Below are 16698 nucleotides of genomic sequence, written 5' to 3'. Positions count from 1 at the left end.
AGTGAATTTTAATACAGTGTACAGATAAAAACCAAAGCTCATATTTAAGATAAACATAAAGAGAAATGTTTACCTTTCAATGGCAAGCTCTTTGTTGGCTGTTTGCTGCACACAGATGACGATCTTCTTATCGATACCCTGTCGAAGTTTAAAGCATTGCCTGTCCTTGTCCTTGGGAACAGCACTATAAGGCCAATACATTTCATTAATGTTATCAACAATTTTCTTGTCATATACCATAACAATTATTTTAAAGGCCTTAAATTTCTGATTCTTTTCTGTCTGGGTTACAAGTAATAGCAAAAAAGAAAATAGAGCTGAATATGAATAACAAGATGAAAAAAATGTGACTAATTTTTACTTAATGCCTAACCATGATGAGTTACTGTTCTTAGGTAGTGATTATCTTATAGTATTAATACTAATGCTGTTGTTTTTAAAATAAGATGACTAGATAATAAATGCCAGTCTAAACTCTTATTGCTTTAAATACTAATTTACTGGCAGTGGAACTATTGGTAGATAAAACACATGTGTAACTGAAAATTGGTAAGTACTCATCACTTAAATACTACTTTGGAATGTATTGCATTATATTGTGTATTTGCCAATTCAACATTTTGTTAACATTTTCACTACAAAGCAAAAAATTCTAGCAAAGAACTTTAGAAATGATAAACACGTTCAAAGAAACATTCTGCATTCCAAACTATTAAATATTTCTGGCAGACAGACCTCAGTTTTCAACTGCACTTATACACCTTAGTCTCTTATGGTCTAAGGATGGTTAAGTGTAAACAAATATATTCTCTCTCAGCAATATGAAACACTAATAGGCTGGGTAAGATACAACTCAATATAGAGTGCTTGATATACCCTGCGTTCAGTCTTCAGTGCCACAGATGCCATAACTCAGTACATACAGAGTGTCTCTGAGACCATGGACCTAAAAGTATGCATTATAGGAAGCAGATGGAGAGTACAGTCAGTGGATTTTACTTAACTGAACAACAGAGGCCAAATTGCATTTCTTGTCCTGTGACTATGTTACCCAAATGAGGAATTTTACATTTATTTCCCACTGTAAACCTTATGGAACTAAGATCAAGACTTAGATTTCATCTGTCAGAGTTGCTCAGGTTAAATGAGACCAAGTTAATCAATCAACTAATCAAGCAAGCAACCAACCAACCAAAACTTTGAGTTTCGCAGGGGTGAACTTTTTTTATAAGCTGCTTTGTAATTACAACAATGTAAGACACACACACACACACACACACACACACACACACACACAACACACATATATATTTTTAAATAATGAAACTGGCCACCAGATGGCACGAAAAGTCCAAAGAGATAGCATTTCAGACAAAGCCAGTCAGCTATTGGGTTTTTCACTTAAAAGTAATTATTAAAGATTACATATTTTCCTTATAATTTGATTTTACCCATTTTATGAGGCATCACAGAAGAGGGAGGTCTACACATGCAGCTATTAATTATGACCACTCATGATATGAGTTATGTAAGAAAAAGTCATCTTGCAATCATAACTTTAGACAGAAAGGATTTGAGTTTAGCCACAACATTTTACAAATAAGGAAACTGCAGATAGGAGAGGTAAAGTAACTTCAAAGTGGCCACACTGTTCAAAGTATCAGCAATTAAATCCAAGTTTTGATTGTTATTTCTGGGTGCTTCCTATTACTCAAATTATTTAAAAACCAAATAGCCAGGCATAGTGGCTCACACCTGCAATCTCAGCCCTGGGAAATTTACTACTGTGAATTTGAGGCCAGCCTGAGCTACACTTTGAGTGTGTCTCCCCAACCACACACACCAAAGACAGGTTTTCTCTGATTAATCCTGGCTCCTCTGGAACTTGCTCTGTAGACTAGCCTGCCAGACTGGTCTTGAACTCAGAGATCCACCTGCCTCTGCTTCCCAAATACTGGGATCAAGGCATGTGTCACCACCCCAGTTTACATTTTGAGTTCTAAGGCAGCCTGGGCTATACAGTGAGATCCATTCTCAAAAGATTAATGAATGAATGAATGAATGAATGAAATTAAAACCAAGCTAAAGTTATTTTTAACTTCATATAGAAGGCCAGATTTGGGGAAAAGCCCATATTTCTCCTTCTAATGTGATTAGATAAACTTTAGTGGTAAACCAGATGTCAAAACTATAAGATCTTTAAATAAAAACAAGCCCCCAAATTAAAAAAAAAAAAAAGACAAATTGTGCTAGCTAGTTTTATGCCAACTTGGCACAAGCTAAAGTAATCTGAGGAGGGAAACTTAATTAAGAAAATACCTCCATAAAATCTGGCTGTAAGCAATCCTATAGGACATTTTTTTAGTGACTGAGGAGGAGAGCCCAGGAGCCCAGCTCATTGTGGGTGGGGCCATCCCTGGGCTGGTGGTCCTGGGTTCTATAAGAAAGTGGGGCAAGCCAAGGGGAACAGGCCAGTAAGCAGTGCCCCTCCATGGCCTCAGAATCAGCTCCTCCCTATTTGAATTCCTGTTCTGGTTTCCATCAATGATAAACTGTGATGTGGAAATGTAAGCTGAATAAACCTTTTCCTCTCCAAGTTGCTTTGGTCATGGTATTTCATCACAGCAATAATAAACCTGACTAAGACACAAATTTAGCTATAAATGTAGTCTACTTAGCTTTGGCCATAATTCTTACCATCAGTTACCCAGCCATTTTGACTAAGACAATATAGTAACAGGTACTCCACAAGTTGAATTTTTAAAAATTCTTTAAGACACTTTAAACATCGACACTATAAATCTATCTTTTCCCTCTTTATCACTATCACTGACTTATTCCTTGTAGAAATAACTTCAAGTATGAGAGGTTTCTAATCTGACCTAGTTACTTCTGTACCACAGATAATAATGTACTAAACAAATTCACAAAATAAATAACGTAAGATGCTCTACCTAAAATAACCTTTACCATCATCTTCTTTTATTTCTAAAGACACAGAGAAGGTAAAGATGTCACTGTCAGGAGTCTGCGGCGTGGCAGTGGCTGAGAGTGGGGTCTGCTTGGCAGTACGGCGGAAGGCAGTGGCAAAACTGTAAAGTATCCGGCTTACCTACAAGCAGACATGTCAGGAAATTGGCTATTATTAGACTGCCTGAAACAGAGTACCAGGTGAACCTACATTCAAAACAGCTGGACAAAGCAGCCTTGCAGACTACAGCCAGGATTTCTGCATCTTCTTAGAATCCCCCATGACAGCGCCCCTTACTAGCAGGAAGTAGTTTGGAAAGAACGACACCCAAATTCCCAAATATTGTCTATAAATGTTTGTTTTCATTTAAATGGAATTGGTTATAAAAAATAAATTAAAAAAAAAAAAAAAGAAAGAAAAAAGAAAACACTGTCTTCCACCACTGACTCACAAAAGCATTTTCTACATAATGTCCTTTACATGAAATAAGCAAAATCAAGTCTTGGGGATATGGCTCAGAATGGCAGTTGTGTTTTTTGGGAGGAGCAGGAAAGATGACAGGGGATGGGACACTGAAGGCTGGGCATGCTCTGTATTTTGATCTGAGAAGTAATAGAAGAGGTCTGCACTTAATATAAAGTCATTCTGGGGATGAGTGAGATGAGAAGCAAGTGAAGGTGTAGAGCTAGATACCAGAAGCCCTGGAAGGGACCACTGCCACAAAGTTGCTGAGTGAACTCCATTCCCCCCCAACATGTACACAAACATGCAATCGTAATATATAAAAAGTAAATGGAAATTACTTTTATTGAGGATAAATATTTATTTACTTGGGAGAAGGTAATTACTTGTCTTTCCCTTACCCACTTTTTGTTTTCAGTTAATTATCTAATTTGTTAGGTTTCTAAAAATCATCAGAGAGGGATTAAAAAAGATATAGTTTAAAAAATACACAATTTAAAAAACATTAACTTAAAAAGAAAATCACTTCCTGTATGTTAGATTCTATACTTTTAGTAACAAGCATGGCTCTAACAAGTTTAGGATCCACTCAGAATAGAACAGCTTGCATCTGTGTCACTGTTAGGGTAAGAATGTGGCTCTAATCCAATCAACAGATTACCAACAGGCCTCTTAAAACAATGCATGTGCAAGTACATGGGTGTCCTCACTGGGGTGTATACATAGGTCAGAGGTTGCAACTAGGTGTCTGTATCTATTATTCTCTCTCTCTCTGTTTTGTTTTTTAAGACAGGGTTGCTGTGTGTAGCCTGGAACTACTCTGTAGACCAGGCTGGTCTTGAACTCACAGAAATTGGACTGCCTCTGCCTCTTGAGTGCTGGGATTAAAGGTGCGTACCACCACCTCTTGACATTATTCTCTATATTTGAAAAAGTGTCCTTCAGTGAATCTGAAAGTGACTGTTTAGACTAGAATGGTTAGCCATGAAGCTCCATATCCACCTATACTGGGGATGGGATTCAGGTCCTCATGATTATGGAACAAGCACTCTACCCACTGACAATCTCCCTGTCCTGTGGAACTTGCAGCAACAAAGACAGTGGTGAAATCTCATTTGTAGTTCTCTCCTAAAAACTTACAGCCTCTTGTATTTCACAGCGAAAGACATGTATCCTGAAGAGCTCCGCATTATAGTGACTTTCAGTGAATGCAAAACAGTCACTCTCAGGAGTCCCATCATGCCCTCTGACACAGAAGAGGATCTTGTAGATAGGGTAGTTTGCTATTTCAGTATTGGTCTGGGGATCTAAAAGCCTGTTCAGACAAAAAAGAAAAGCAGAGATTAATTTTAAGTAACTTGTACTGTATTTATATTAGGACTCAAGACATCTGTCCAGAAAGATGATCGTGTAAGCTTCTTGTAGTATGCTAGCCATGCTAATTTTGAATTGTGATATGTAAGTCACATGTGAATGTCAACAGTACTGATCACATAATTCCATGGTACTCAATCTACACAGATGTAATGTTTGGGAGAGGCCTATAGAAAAGTATCAACATTAGCAACCATTACTATTATAACCTGTAACTAAAATAAAAACAAAATCAGTACATAAATTAAGACTAACTAAACAGACTGTGAAACTTCTACAGCTGGCTATCTTCTTAAAATAATTTTCTGTTTATAAAGGAAATAAAATTAAAGTGCATGACTGAGCACAAAAATTGTGTTTTAAAAACCACACATTAAATCTAAGGGATGATAGTTAATGCAAATCAAAAGAACATTAATCAAATCTACTCACTCCAACATGTACTTATGTGATAGCTACAATAGTCTAGACTCTGTTAGGGCACTAAAGACACAGTTATGTAAGGTCAAGAAGAAACTATGCAATTTCTATACTGCAGGGCAAAGCCGTCAACGGGAAAATGTCCTTGGAGCCCTGTACAAAATGGAGGAATCCAAAAGGGGCTGTAACTCAGATTAAACACACTTTCACAAAGGCTCTGGGAATATGCAGCAACAAAGATATTTTCTCATTTCCTTACAGAAGGTCAAAGTATAATTTCAGTTGTTAGAATAAGCATACATTTTAAAATGCACAGTAAAAGTCATCAGAATTAAATTAGAAGTTATGACTTTGAAATTGATGCTGAAATACATTATGCTTCCGATTAACTATGCAACTTCCTACTTTTCAGATGTAGCTGCTATGCTGCTACTATGAAAACCCAGCATGTTTTGAAGGGTACTGAAAAACACAGAAACCACTGATCAGAGTATAAACTAGATCAAGTATTTCTAAACTCAACAGAAGCAGTAACAATGGGGAGATGTTTGAGCAAGCCTAAAGAAATAAGTATCGAGTGAATTACCCATCCATTTATAATGCAAATGCCTATCAGTAACTGGTAATATTATTAGTACTTTTCTCATTAAAGAAAAACTTCTTAAAACAGACATTAGAAATAGTTGGGCTGGAGAGATGGCTCAGTGCTTAAGAGCACTGGCTGCTTTTCCAGAGGACCTGGGTGCAATTCCCACCTGTAGCTCACAAGTGCCTATAACTCCAACAACTTTATACAGACATACATGCAGGCAAAATACCAATACACATAAATTTTAAAAAAAGAAATGGTCATTAATATGCTTATGAACCATCATAAATAAAACTTAAGCAAATGTACGGACATGGTAAAAGGTTTACAATATAAAACTAAATGAAGAAAGTATAATACACATTATATGTAATTAATTCCACTGTCAGCAAAAATGTTGACTAATATAGTAGTTATATATGTATGTATATGTAGATTTATTAGCATATACACAGACACACACCCATATATACCATATGATTTTAGTGTGAACTATCTTCCCAGCTTCGTGCACTGAAAGCTGCTGGTGCTACTTCAGAAGGAGGTAGACCCTTTGGACAGCAGGACACAGCTAAAGGAAATAGGTCACTGGGACATGCCTATCTTTCCTCTCCACTTGTTTTGTTTCTTTCTACTTAAGCACTGCCATGAAGTCAGAAGCTTTCCTCCTGCAAGGCCTTTTGCTGTGATATATTACTTTACTAGCCTAGAGACACTAAGCAGCTGACCTTGGACTAAAGCCTCTGAAACTACTTGCTAAAATGAACACTTCTTTTTAATCATTTCTCTAGGGTTCTGTTACTAGAACACAACAGTGAGCACACATAAATACTCAAAGAGTTTGGTTTTTATGCATGTGACTACATGTGGAGATAAGACAACCTCAGTACTGTTGCTCAGGACATATTTATACTGGGTATGACACACATGACACACATAACACACATGACACACACACACACACACACACACACACACACACAGACTGACTAGTGAGCCTCAGGAATCCACCTGTCTCTCTCCAGCACTGGGATTATAAGGAAATGTCATAATGCTTTGAATTCATATACTTGTGATAACACAGCTATTTCCTCAGCCATTATAAAGAGTATAGCTGAGCCAAGACTTTAACTGCTTATCAACAGGAAAATAAAACTGGTTTTTTGGTTCATGCTTTTTATGAAAATAGCATATTTTCTTAATTAGCAATTCTGTATTTAACTGGTTGATACCAATCATCTGATTTGGTTATCTTTATTTCTTTAAGTTAGTATAAACAATACCCATTTCTAGGGCTTCTCTGGACCTCTAATTTCTTATTTTAAAAAGAAGGGAAATAAAAAATGGAAAATCTTTCTTTCATGGTCAGTATATGTTTCAATTATTCCCAAACTACTTAAATCTCTAGTGTTCTATACAGGATCAGGATGTGGGGCATGTATGAGCATTCGTTTACCAAAGGGTTGCAATTCAAGGATATTACCTACTGGTGCTTCCTCATGCAATTGTATGTCAGAGGCCAGACTTACCTCACAGTTCCTTCAGAAACATTCGGCACTGAGAGGGTTACATCCAGAGAAATCTGACACTGACTTCTCAAGATGGACATCATCCTCAAGGCTTCCACTTCACTCCGGGGAGCATTTACTGAGGCACAGCCTAAGTAAGTTAGTTTACTGAAAACCACACTATCCTCATCAGCCACTGGTGTGAAAGGACTTGACACCTCAGAATCTGAAAGAAACAAAACACGATATTATGCTTCTTTTCTTTTTAAATAGTCTTGATGTGAAAGCAAATAAACTAAAAGACACTTAGGTTAAAAACTCAAGAACTAATTAAGGCAGCATGCAATATTCTAGGAAGCAAAAGAACAACGACAATAACAACAAAAAACCCACAGCACATTGATTCTAGCTTACCCTAGAATTCTAATCCCAAGATTTTTCAGGTATCAGTGTTAATTCTAAACCAAAAATATAACCTGAGATTCAGATCGGATTCCTGTTTCAGTACCCTAATTTGTTCTGATTTTTATAATTTACATCAAGCTGAATATATTTTTAGTATCTGATTTGTCTTCACACGGCAACTAGCTCCTTTAACATCCCTGCTTTCAGTCTAATAGACTGCCCTTCTAGATGAGCTTTCATAACTGCTCTGGCTCTTCAGGCCCTAGGCTCCCTTCCCAATTTCAGCTTGCTCTCTTGACAGGTTATGTAGGCCCGGAGCAAACATCTATTTTCTAACATCAAAATCAGTTTTCCTTCCTGAAAAACTTTGGCTGTTTCTGATTTTCTGAAAAACATTTTTATACTAACGGCTGGCTTTGATGCTATCACAAATTTCCTGAAAACTTTTTAAGCCATCTGAGAAAAAGACAGACATTCTTCTCAGTATCCTGTAACTAGTGTTTTTCATTCTTTGGCATAACAGAAAAACAGTTAAAGGAAAGCTCAGAATGACATATGTATCTGACAACTTCTTAGATCTAGCATTTGGAGCTTTTAGAGAACTTACAATGGTTTTCATGTTGCTCTTGAATCTAGTACAGGGCAGAAAACACTCAAGCATTAAAAATAACAACCTTCAGCTACACAAGCAATATAGCAATCCTAACCTCCTTGTCCAGGTTTCACTGGCAAACTCATTTCTGGTTTCTGAAGCCCAACTAGTGGCACAGGGTTAATGGTGGACGAAGCTGAGAGTTGATTAGAAAGAGGCCCATCTCCTTCACCATCCAGCTGTGACCTTTCCCCTGGCTGGTCATCCATGGGAGGGTCCATCAGCACGTCTGCAAGCTCTTTCTGCAATTGCTGCTCACTTCCATTCCCTACAATCTAAGGGTCACAAATACACACAGTCAGAAAGTGAGAGGCCAGCACTGAGTCAAGCGGGTTCATGTTCTGAAGCAAAGTATCAGTAAAGATGTTATGTTGGATATCACTCTTAAATAGATGATCAGCAACAAATAAAGGCTATAGCTGTTACCTTTTTTCAGTTTTCCATGAAAAAATACACAATGAATCTAAAACTATTCAGAAATGGGTGACAACATGGAAATATTAATGTTTTCTTTCTGTTTAACAGGTTTTAATAAGGAAAATTGTGTTTGCTTCCAAGCATTATAATGCCTTCAAAGAAATGTGAAATACAGTAAAATCTCACATACATTTTATGGTTCCTCCTATAAACAAGTTTCCTTAATTTCTGGGTAAGTTTCCTTTATTTATTTGATATGAACTGGCCTTTAAAGCGCTGAGACATGTGAGTAAAGCTGACAGCATGAGTATGTCAGTCCTGAGACAGGAAAGGACTGTATTCTAATGACTTACTTTATCTTTTCTATTTATTTTGTTTGTTTTTTTGCTAAGTTATACACCAGGCCATATAATGGTTTATCATTAGTTGCTCATAAAAGGAAGTGAACAAATTGAAAAATCAAGAAAGACTGTTCAATGCTTAAAAAAAAAAAAGCTAACAAAACTAAGTAATTGTTACTGTTTACTCAAGAATATTTTTAAAAAATAATTTAGAAAAAAGTTAAAAGGGCTTTATGGGGTATTTCAATACTGTTACAACATTTATGCTTATACTTTTTAGTTCTGGAATTTTCAGCTAGCTCCTTAAATATAATCTATCTGCTTATGGATGGTTTTGCCTGAATGCCTGTCTGGTCCTGGTGGAGGTCAGAAGAAGTTGGCAGGGTCCCCGGAATTAAAGTTACAGAAAGCTGTGAGCCACTATATGGGTGCTAACCCATCTTTCCAGTCCTCCTTATTGATTATGTCTACAGTATTTGATATCATTGTCATGTATACATCTATTCTGTAAGTATGATATTGTAAATTTGTTGGATATAGCAATAAAGAATATTTTGAAATGCTTAATTTTTTTTTTTTTTTCTTTCTTTCTTTAAGACAAGGTTTGTCTGTATAGCTCTGGCTGCCCTGGAAATGCTTCATGTGTTAAATTCAATGGTCACTGATTAGTAATTTTTGTTGTCTGTTTTTTTCTTTTCATTGCATGGACAATATTTTGTTTCTGTATGTACCATAATTTGTTTTTGCTGGAAACTAGACACTGTAGACAATATGCTGTACTGACTCCAGACCCGGATGGCACCACTCAGGGCTTCTTACTACTGATATTTGTTGACAAAAGAGCTGTTTTATGGCTGGCAGTTCCCTACAGGCAAAGATCTGTAGGGATCTGGAGCTAGGAGTGGGGTCAATGACCTTCTTGAACCCCGTTTTCTTTCTTTGTTTCATGCATTATGTTTTGACCACAACCTTTTACCCTGTCTCTTATTTCCCCAGGTCATCTTCATAATTACAGCAGACTGTAGAGTGGAATGGTCGTCATCCCAGGTAAGAGGGAAGAACAAGAAGGAGACACATATGAGAGATTTTCACCATAGTTTCATGATTAACAGTTTTCATTTGCTGCATTTCTTTTCAAAGATTTCCAGGGACTTTGATGCTATTTTTTATTTTTGACTTAAAAATTGTAACCAGTGTTTCTGGGAGGAGGTCATGGTATTACACTGGACATCATTCTTAGCCAGTTAGATTTTTAATATATAAATTAGATCATGTTCCCATTCAAAACTTTCAAAATTCTCTTCACATTTAGAACACTGTCCAAATTTGCTACCAAGCTCCAAAAGAAACAAGCATATTGTGGCTCTGTCCTCCCTCAGATAATATTGCTCCCATTTTACTTTGCTGGCTTTGGGGAGCCTCTGCCCTCAGTGTCTCTGTATCTGGTTCTGCCTTTGGAAAGTTTCCCCGGTCTTCTCCATGATTTTCTTCTCTCCATTCAGGGTTTACTTCAAATGCAGTTTTTTTTTTTTTTTTTTCTCCTTTCCTTAAAAAAAAAAAATTCTATTTAAAAAAAAAAAATCTTGGGGATTGAATCCAATGTCATGTACATACTAAGAAGGTGTTCTACATTTCCCAGCCCCTCAATACCTCTCGGTAAAATTTTTAAATATTTTGTTTTTAATATATATGTACATCTGTACAAATGCATGATACATTTGTGCAGATACCCACAGAAGCCAGAAGAGAATAAGATACCCTAGAACTAGAGTTATTTTAACTGTCTTATTTATTCCCTTATGTATTTACAAGTGATATAATAAGAATATTTTAAAGCACTGGGGAGATGGCTAAGCCAGCAAAGGAAATTGCTTTATTTGCTGGGTTTGATTCCTAGGACTCTCATGTTGTAAGTAAAGAACCAATCCCATGAGTTGTCTTCTGACTCTCCATAACATGTCATGGACGTGCTTGGCCATTAGCACACAAACACACAAAAACAGTTTTAAAAGAATTTTTAAAAAATTTGATGAAAGTTTATAATAGTTAAAAAAAACAGCCATAAAATCTCTCATTCCTTACTCACATATCCTTTATTTTCTTAACACATTTATATGATTTTTAAATAATTGGTTTTAAAAACACTTTCCCATATAGTAAAGAATGGTCCCAACTTATTGTTCAGCAGAAGACAGCCTCTAACTATCAATCCTCCTAACTCTACCACCAAGTGTTCAGAATAATTGCCAACACCCCTGTTTTTATATGGTACTGGAAATCAAGCCTGGAACTTCTTGCATGCTAGGCAAACACACTACCAACTAAGCCATAACCCCAGCCCTTGCTGTCACATTACTTTCTTATTTGTTTGTATTCTTCCCCCATTAGAATGCAGGATTTAGGAAGGCAGGGGTTGCTCATCATCACATTACCAGTATTTGGTACACAGAGTTTTGAAAAGGTATTTGCTGAATGACATAGTAGAACCTGGAATATAGGAATTACTTATATTTTAAATGAAAAACCTAAACAAATAATTCCATTTATATCCATGAACAGTAACGGAGCACTGAAAGAAGTTCAGAATTTAGTTGAGAAAAGAAAACAGAATGGTAAAGCTGTTTTTGTAAGCCTCTGGAAGAACAGCCAGTGAGTATTAATTTAAAATATTCTTATTATATCACTTGTAAATACATAAGGAAATAAATAAGACAGTTAAAAATAACTCTTATGTGCTGAGTCATCTCTCCATCCCCAAAATGTTATTTTTTATGAATGGCAATGCTAACTAACCTATTGGTGTCCTTACACTGTACACTCAAGCCTGAAAGAAATAGGCATTCTGATTGAATAGACAAAAGAGAACAATCCTAAAGATAGAAATGTTTATACCCTATGAGTTTTGAAAAATTTATGAGAAGCTAATTAAAATAAAAATCCTTAAAATAATAAATAACTCATTAAGTATACACAAAATTCTTCCACATCACTGAGAAGTAGACCTATGAGTTTTCTGTTCTCCTCTCCTTACTCTTTTTCCCATTGAGTCCAAGCTGCGCAATGTATTTAGAAAACCACACTTGGGCTGTCAGACTTTACCTTGAGTCCAGTCTTCTCGTCATCACTTCCATTATTTGTAGATGGTGTCTCATCTCCTTGCCTGGAAACCAAGACAAAATCTTCACTGTTAAGAGTAGATACTGAGTCTGAGGAGACACTGATTTTTCCAACAGAAGCTTTGTCATCCATAACTCAAGAATGAGGCTCAACTCATGAATGGTTAAATATTTTTTAAATACCTGAAAAACAAAAACCATAGAGTCATATAAAATGTACACCTGATATTCACTTATGCCCTTAAAAAAAAAAAAAAAGTAAAAACAAGTCAAAAAGAAACCTTTTTTTTTTTTTTTTAAAGTTTGTAAAATACTTTTATAATATACCTGCTACTTGTAATTTAGGCTTTTCACTCTGATAAGGGCATTCTATGCTATTCGGGTGAAGATATTTCAGATTCCAAATAAATAAGACACTCCCTTTACAATAACTCCACCGACTTACAGCGCTGCCTTTGGCACATAATACAACTGAGGCCTTGGCTTCAAAAAGCAAAGAGGAACTCAATAGTACTTTGGCCTTTAATTTTTAATGCTTTACACATAAATAAAGTTAGAACACTTGGGTTATTGTGAAAGTTAATAACTATATTTCCCTACAGTCAATATTAAATTGACTGAAATATGAAATTTTAAATTATTAAATTCTAAATACTAATATATCAATATTAAAATTTAAAATACTATGATGGTTCTGGCAAAAACAATTCCACATTAATACACAACAGAGATAAATTCAAGGCAGGGAAAGCAGAAATTCTACAGCTTGGAAATCTATTAAAAACTCAATCCTCCCCAACACCTTAAAAGGTCAGCCTGGACTACACAGTGAGTTCCAGGACAGCAAGCATGCAAGAGAAACCATGTTTTGAAAAAACAAAATGAAAAACAAAACACAACAAAATAAATTTTAAAAAAAAGTAAAACTATAGTTCTATGTTTATCACATCAATAAAGCTAATAGTCTAATCTTTCCAACTCAATCTTGACTTAGGATTTTTTTTTGAGACTATTATTTTGTGCCTACTGACTATTTTTCCTGAACATGTATATAAGCATACCACATATGTGCAGTACCCAACGAGGCCAGGAAAGGTCTTCACTCTCTAGCCCAGTGGTTCTCAATCTTCCTAATGCTGCAACCCTCTAATACAGTTCTCTATATTGTGGTGACCCCCAACCATAAAATTACTTTCATTGCCACTTCATAACTGTAATTTTGCTATTGTTATAAATCTTAATGTAAATTCCTGTGTTTTCTCATGGTCTTAGGTGGCCCCTGTGAAAAGGGTTGTGAGGCGACCCACAGGTTGAGAACTGCTGCTCTAGATTCTCTCTGGTAATTCATTCCCTAGTTACAGACTTTCTAAATGTTACATATGATCCTATAGCAAATTCTTCACTACCTTCTTCAAAATCTCTGCTAATTCCTGAAAGGCTGGTGGGATGGCTCCATGGATAAAGGTACTTGCTTCCAAACCTGAGTACTTGGGTTTGGTACCTCAGGAATTCACACGATGAAAGGAGAACAGACCCTAGTCCTCTGGCTTCCCTATACATTCACAAAGTAAGTAGATATATAAACAATTTTTTTTTTTTTTTTTTAAAGTAGGACTGTCTGGAGGCTGGAGAGATGGCCCAGAGTAACTACTGAGAGCCCTGACTGCTATTCCAGAGGAACTGAATTTGATTCCCAACACCCATTCAGTGGCTCAGAACCATCTTTAACTTCAGTTTCAGGGGATTTGATGCTCTTTTCTGGTCTCTATAGGTACCAGGCATGTACATGGTACACAGACATGCATGCAAACAAAACATCAATACACACAAAATAATGACTTTCCCTTTGGCATGTTTAATTTTGATGTTTAATAGACAATCTTGAAGGAGTAGGAAGAGAAGTGTACATAAAACAATTCTCTTAAGTGAGTTGATTAGCTGGATACTGAAATGCTGATACTGAAAATACAAAAAGTAGAAATGGTCTTCTTATATTCCTATGGCTACTTCAGGACACAGTACTTTTTCATTCCTCTAGAACTCTATGCTGGCTTCATGCCATTTCAAAGAAGTACCTCTAAAACTAAGTATTTAAATTGTTATTTCAAAGCCCCTTTCATAATAAAAACTACCAGGAACATAGGAAAATTAGCTTAACATTAACAAACTACTACTGCTTTTTATCAAGGCCATTTTATTCTTCTGACTCCTCCTAGCACATTTTTTAAAATGTATTCATTTTTTTTCTGAACAGATTTCAGAAGCATGATATAATTTACATTAGCATTTGTGTGAATATAAAAATATGAATGCTTTAAGGCGCTGTATGATCTTTCAAAGACTGTTTTCATCCTTTTAGGAAGTTAGTCAACATAATTCCTTCCCATGCATAGTTAAGAAATATGAACCTATTCCATTTAGAATATTCACATGCTGTACTTGAGATCTGAAACATCAAATTATGCATTCCCCTTTAAACTCTGAATTTAATGTCAAGCAAACAAGTCATTCAGTAGAAAACTAAAACCTAGGAGAAATGTAGTAGTAGTTTCTGTTTTATATAACTTGTTTGTTTTTCAGAGGAATATGCTGAGAACAGACCAAAATGTTTGATGGTGGTCTAGTCTTTACTGACAAACAAATGGAAGGATACTGGGAAGTGTATAAAAGCACATGGAAAGACAATTCATTAGCATCTTAAATTACTGTAATAGGCATTTGTGCAAGAAGATACAAAAATCACAAATATTTAAAATCCACAGATGCTTTAAATCTATCTGAAAAAAACATTTCTTAAAGCTAAAACCCAAATCAAAATTTTTAAACATAGGACTGGTTTATTAGCTTTTTGAGGCCAAACAGAAATCAGTTTTTGCTGTGTTTTGAGACAGGGTTTCTCTGTGTAGCTATGGCTATCCTAGAACTCACTCTGTAGACCAGGCTGGCCTCTAACTCACTCTGCCTCTGTCTCCTGAGTGCATATTAAAGGCATGTGCCACCCCCAAACCTCCAATCAGCTTTTATTTGAATACACAGGGGATGTAACAGGTAACTTACAGAAATAATTTTTCTTCTCCAAGTAATCAGTAGTCTGGACACAGAAAATCCTATCTCACAGCAAGAGATTTATTTATATGACATATCCCCACTCTCTATTGCCAGAAACAGCTCATTCATCAGGCATAGAGCTCATTATAAACATATTAAAATCACTGGCTATTTCCATCAATATTTTACATATACTAAATTTAATCCAATTTAAATGTGAATTCATTTACTATACTTCAAACATTTACAGTCAAGTTGCATATAGTGGCTCAGCCTTTAACCCTAGCACTTGGGAGGCAGGTAGATCTCTGAGTTCAAGGCCAGCCTGATTTACCTACTAGGTTCTAGGACAGTCTCAAAACAACATTCTCAGTCTGCATAATAGAAAGGGAGGTCAGCCTCCCAGAATTGGTACAGGACATATCCAGACATCAAATTCTCAGCACCAAGGAGATATATTATCTAGGAGGGATAAGAGGGGTGGAGGAGAAGGCTGCAAAGGCAGTGGCAGCACCAGAAGCAGCAGCAACTAAGCAGGAAAACAAGAGAGCAAGAGAAGCAAGAGAGCAAGAGAAGAAAACAAGAGAAACAAGAGAAACAAGAAAACAAGGGAGCAAGAGAAGGAAGCAAGAGAGCAAAAAAGAGGGTGTTTTTGCAGTAGTGGGCTTTTAAGGGGAAAAGGGGGTCTCTGTGCTAGGATGAGCTGGTAATGTTAGCCAAATAATGAATTTTGATATTTGGAGCCTGGTGGTTTGTCTCAGGAATGAGTCATGGCCAAATAAGGGACAGGCCTTGGGGGCTAGCTTTAGGAAGCAAGGGAAAGGACAAAAGGGTAAACAGAACAAAGCCTATCTGCAGCATTTGCCGTGCTCAGGCCTGTGAGAGCCCTTCAATAACACTTCTTTTAAGTGATTGAAAGACTAACCCTTACAAGAAGTAGATCCAGACTGTACACTGTGAACTGTAACTACAAAAATGGACAATGGAAAATGGGAAGAGAAGGTTCAAAGACAAATTATGGTTAAACTTTTGAGTGACAATGTTAAATTTACCATAGAAACTTATAGTTGACACACCATAAAAAGTACAACACAAGCATTTCTGTACTTCCAGCAGTTAAGAGAAAGGTCACTAGCCCAGGCTACCATAGCCTCAAAACAAACAAACAAACAAACAAACAAACCCAAAAGAGTTACTGCCACAAAGATTTACAGAACCCAAGGACTAGTGCCTTATGATGTGCTGATCTGATACAGCTTTAACCAGAAATTCTTCACAATTATGCATTGAGTTCTTGGGGAAGTATAAACCTCTAAATTTGGCAGCATAGTGTTGTTAGTTATGGCCTTAGCCAAAACTGGGTGTACCAACGTTGCTGTGAGACTTTGGGTGACT

The 16698-nt window shown here is 36.3% G+C and overlaps 1 protein-coding gene across 1 annotated transcript in view; it reads right to left on the bottom strand.

Annotated features, from left to right (window-relative positions):
• The window catches only part of Rabgap1 (RAB GTPase activating protein 1), an 85395-nt gene extending 72958 nt beyond the window's left edge, over positions 1–12437 (bottom strand). Inside the window, exons 1-6 of the mRNA XM_051185343.1 lie at positions 12239–12437; positions 8437–8656; positions 7346–7550; positions 4574–4748; positions 2955–3112; positions 74–184 (exon numbers count right to left, since the gene is read on the bottom strand). Of these exons, the coding sequence (XP_051041300.1) occupies positions 74–184; positions 2955–3112; positions 4574–4748; positions 7346–7550; positions 8437–8656; positions 12239–12388 (1019 nt within the window). The 5' untranslated portion in view covers positions 12389–12437. The remainder of the gene's footprint in view (positions 1–73; positions 185–2954; positions 3113–4573; positions 4749–7345; positions 7551–8436; positions 8657–12238) is intronic.
• Positions 12438–16698: the final 4261 nt, after the last annotated feature.

This window comes from Phodopus roborovskii, unplaced genomic scaffold (assembly GCF_943737965.1).
Source record: "Phodopus roborovskii unplaced genomic scaffold, PHOROB, whole genome shotgun sequence".
Classification (NCBI taxonomy): Eukaryota; Metazoa; Chordata; class Mammalia; order Rodentia; family Cricetidae; genus Phodopus; species Phodopus roborovskii.
This window is presented reverse-complemented; position numbering and strand designations above follow the sequence as displayed.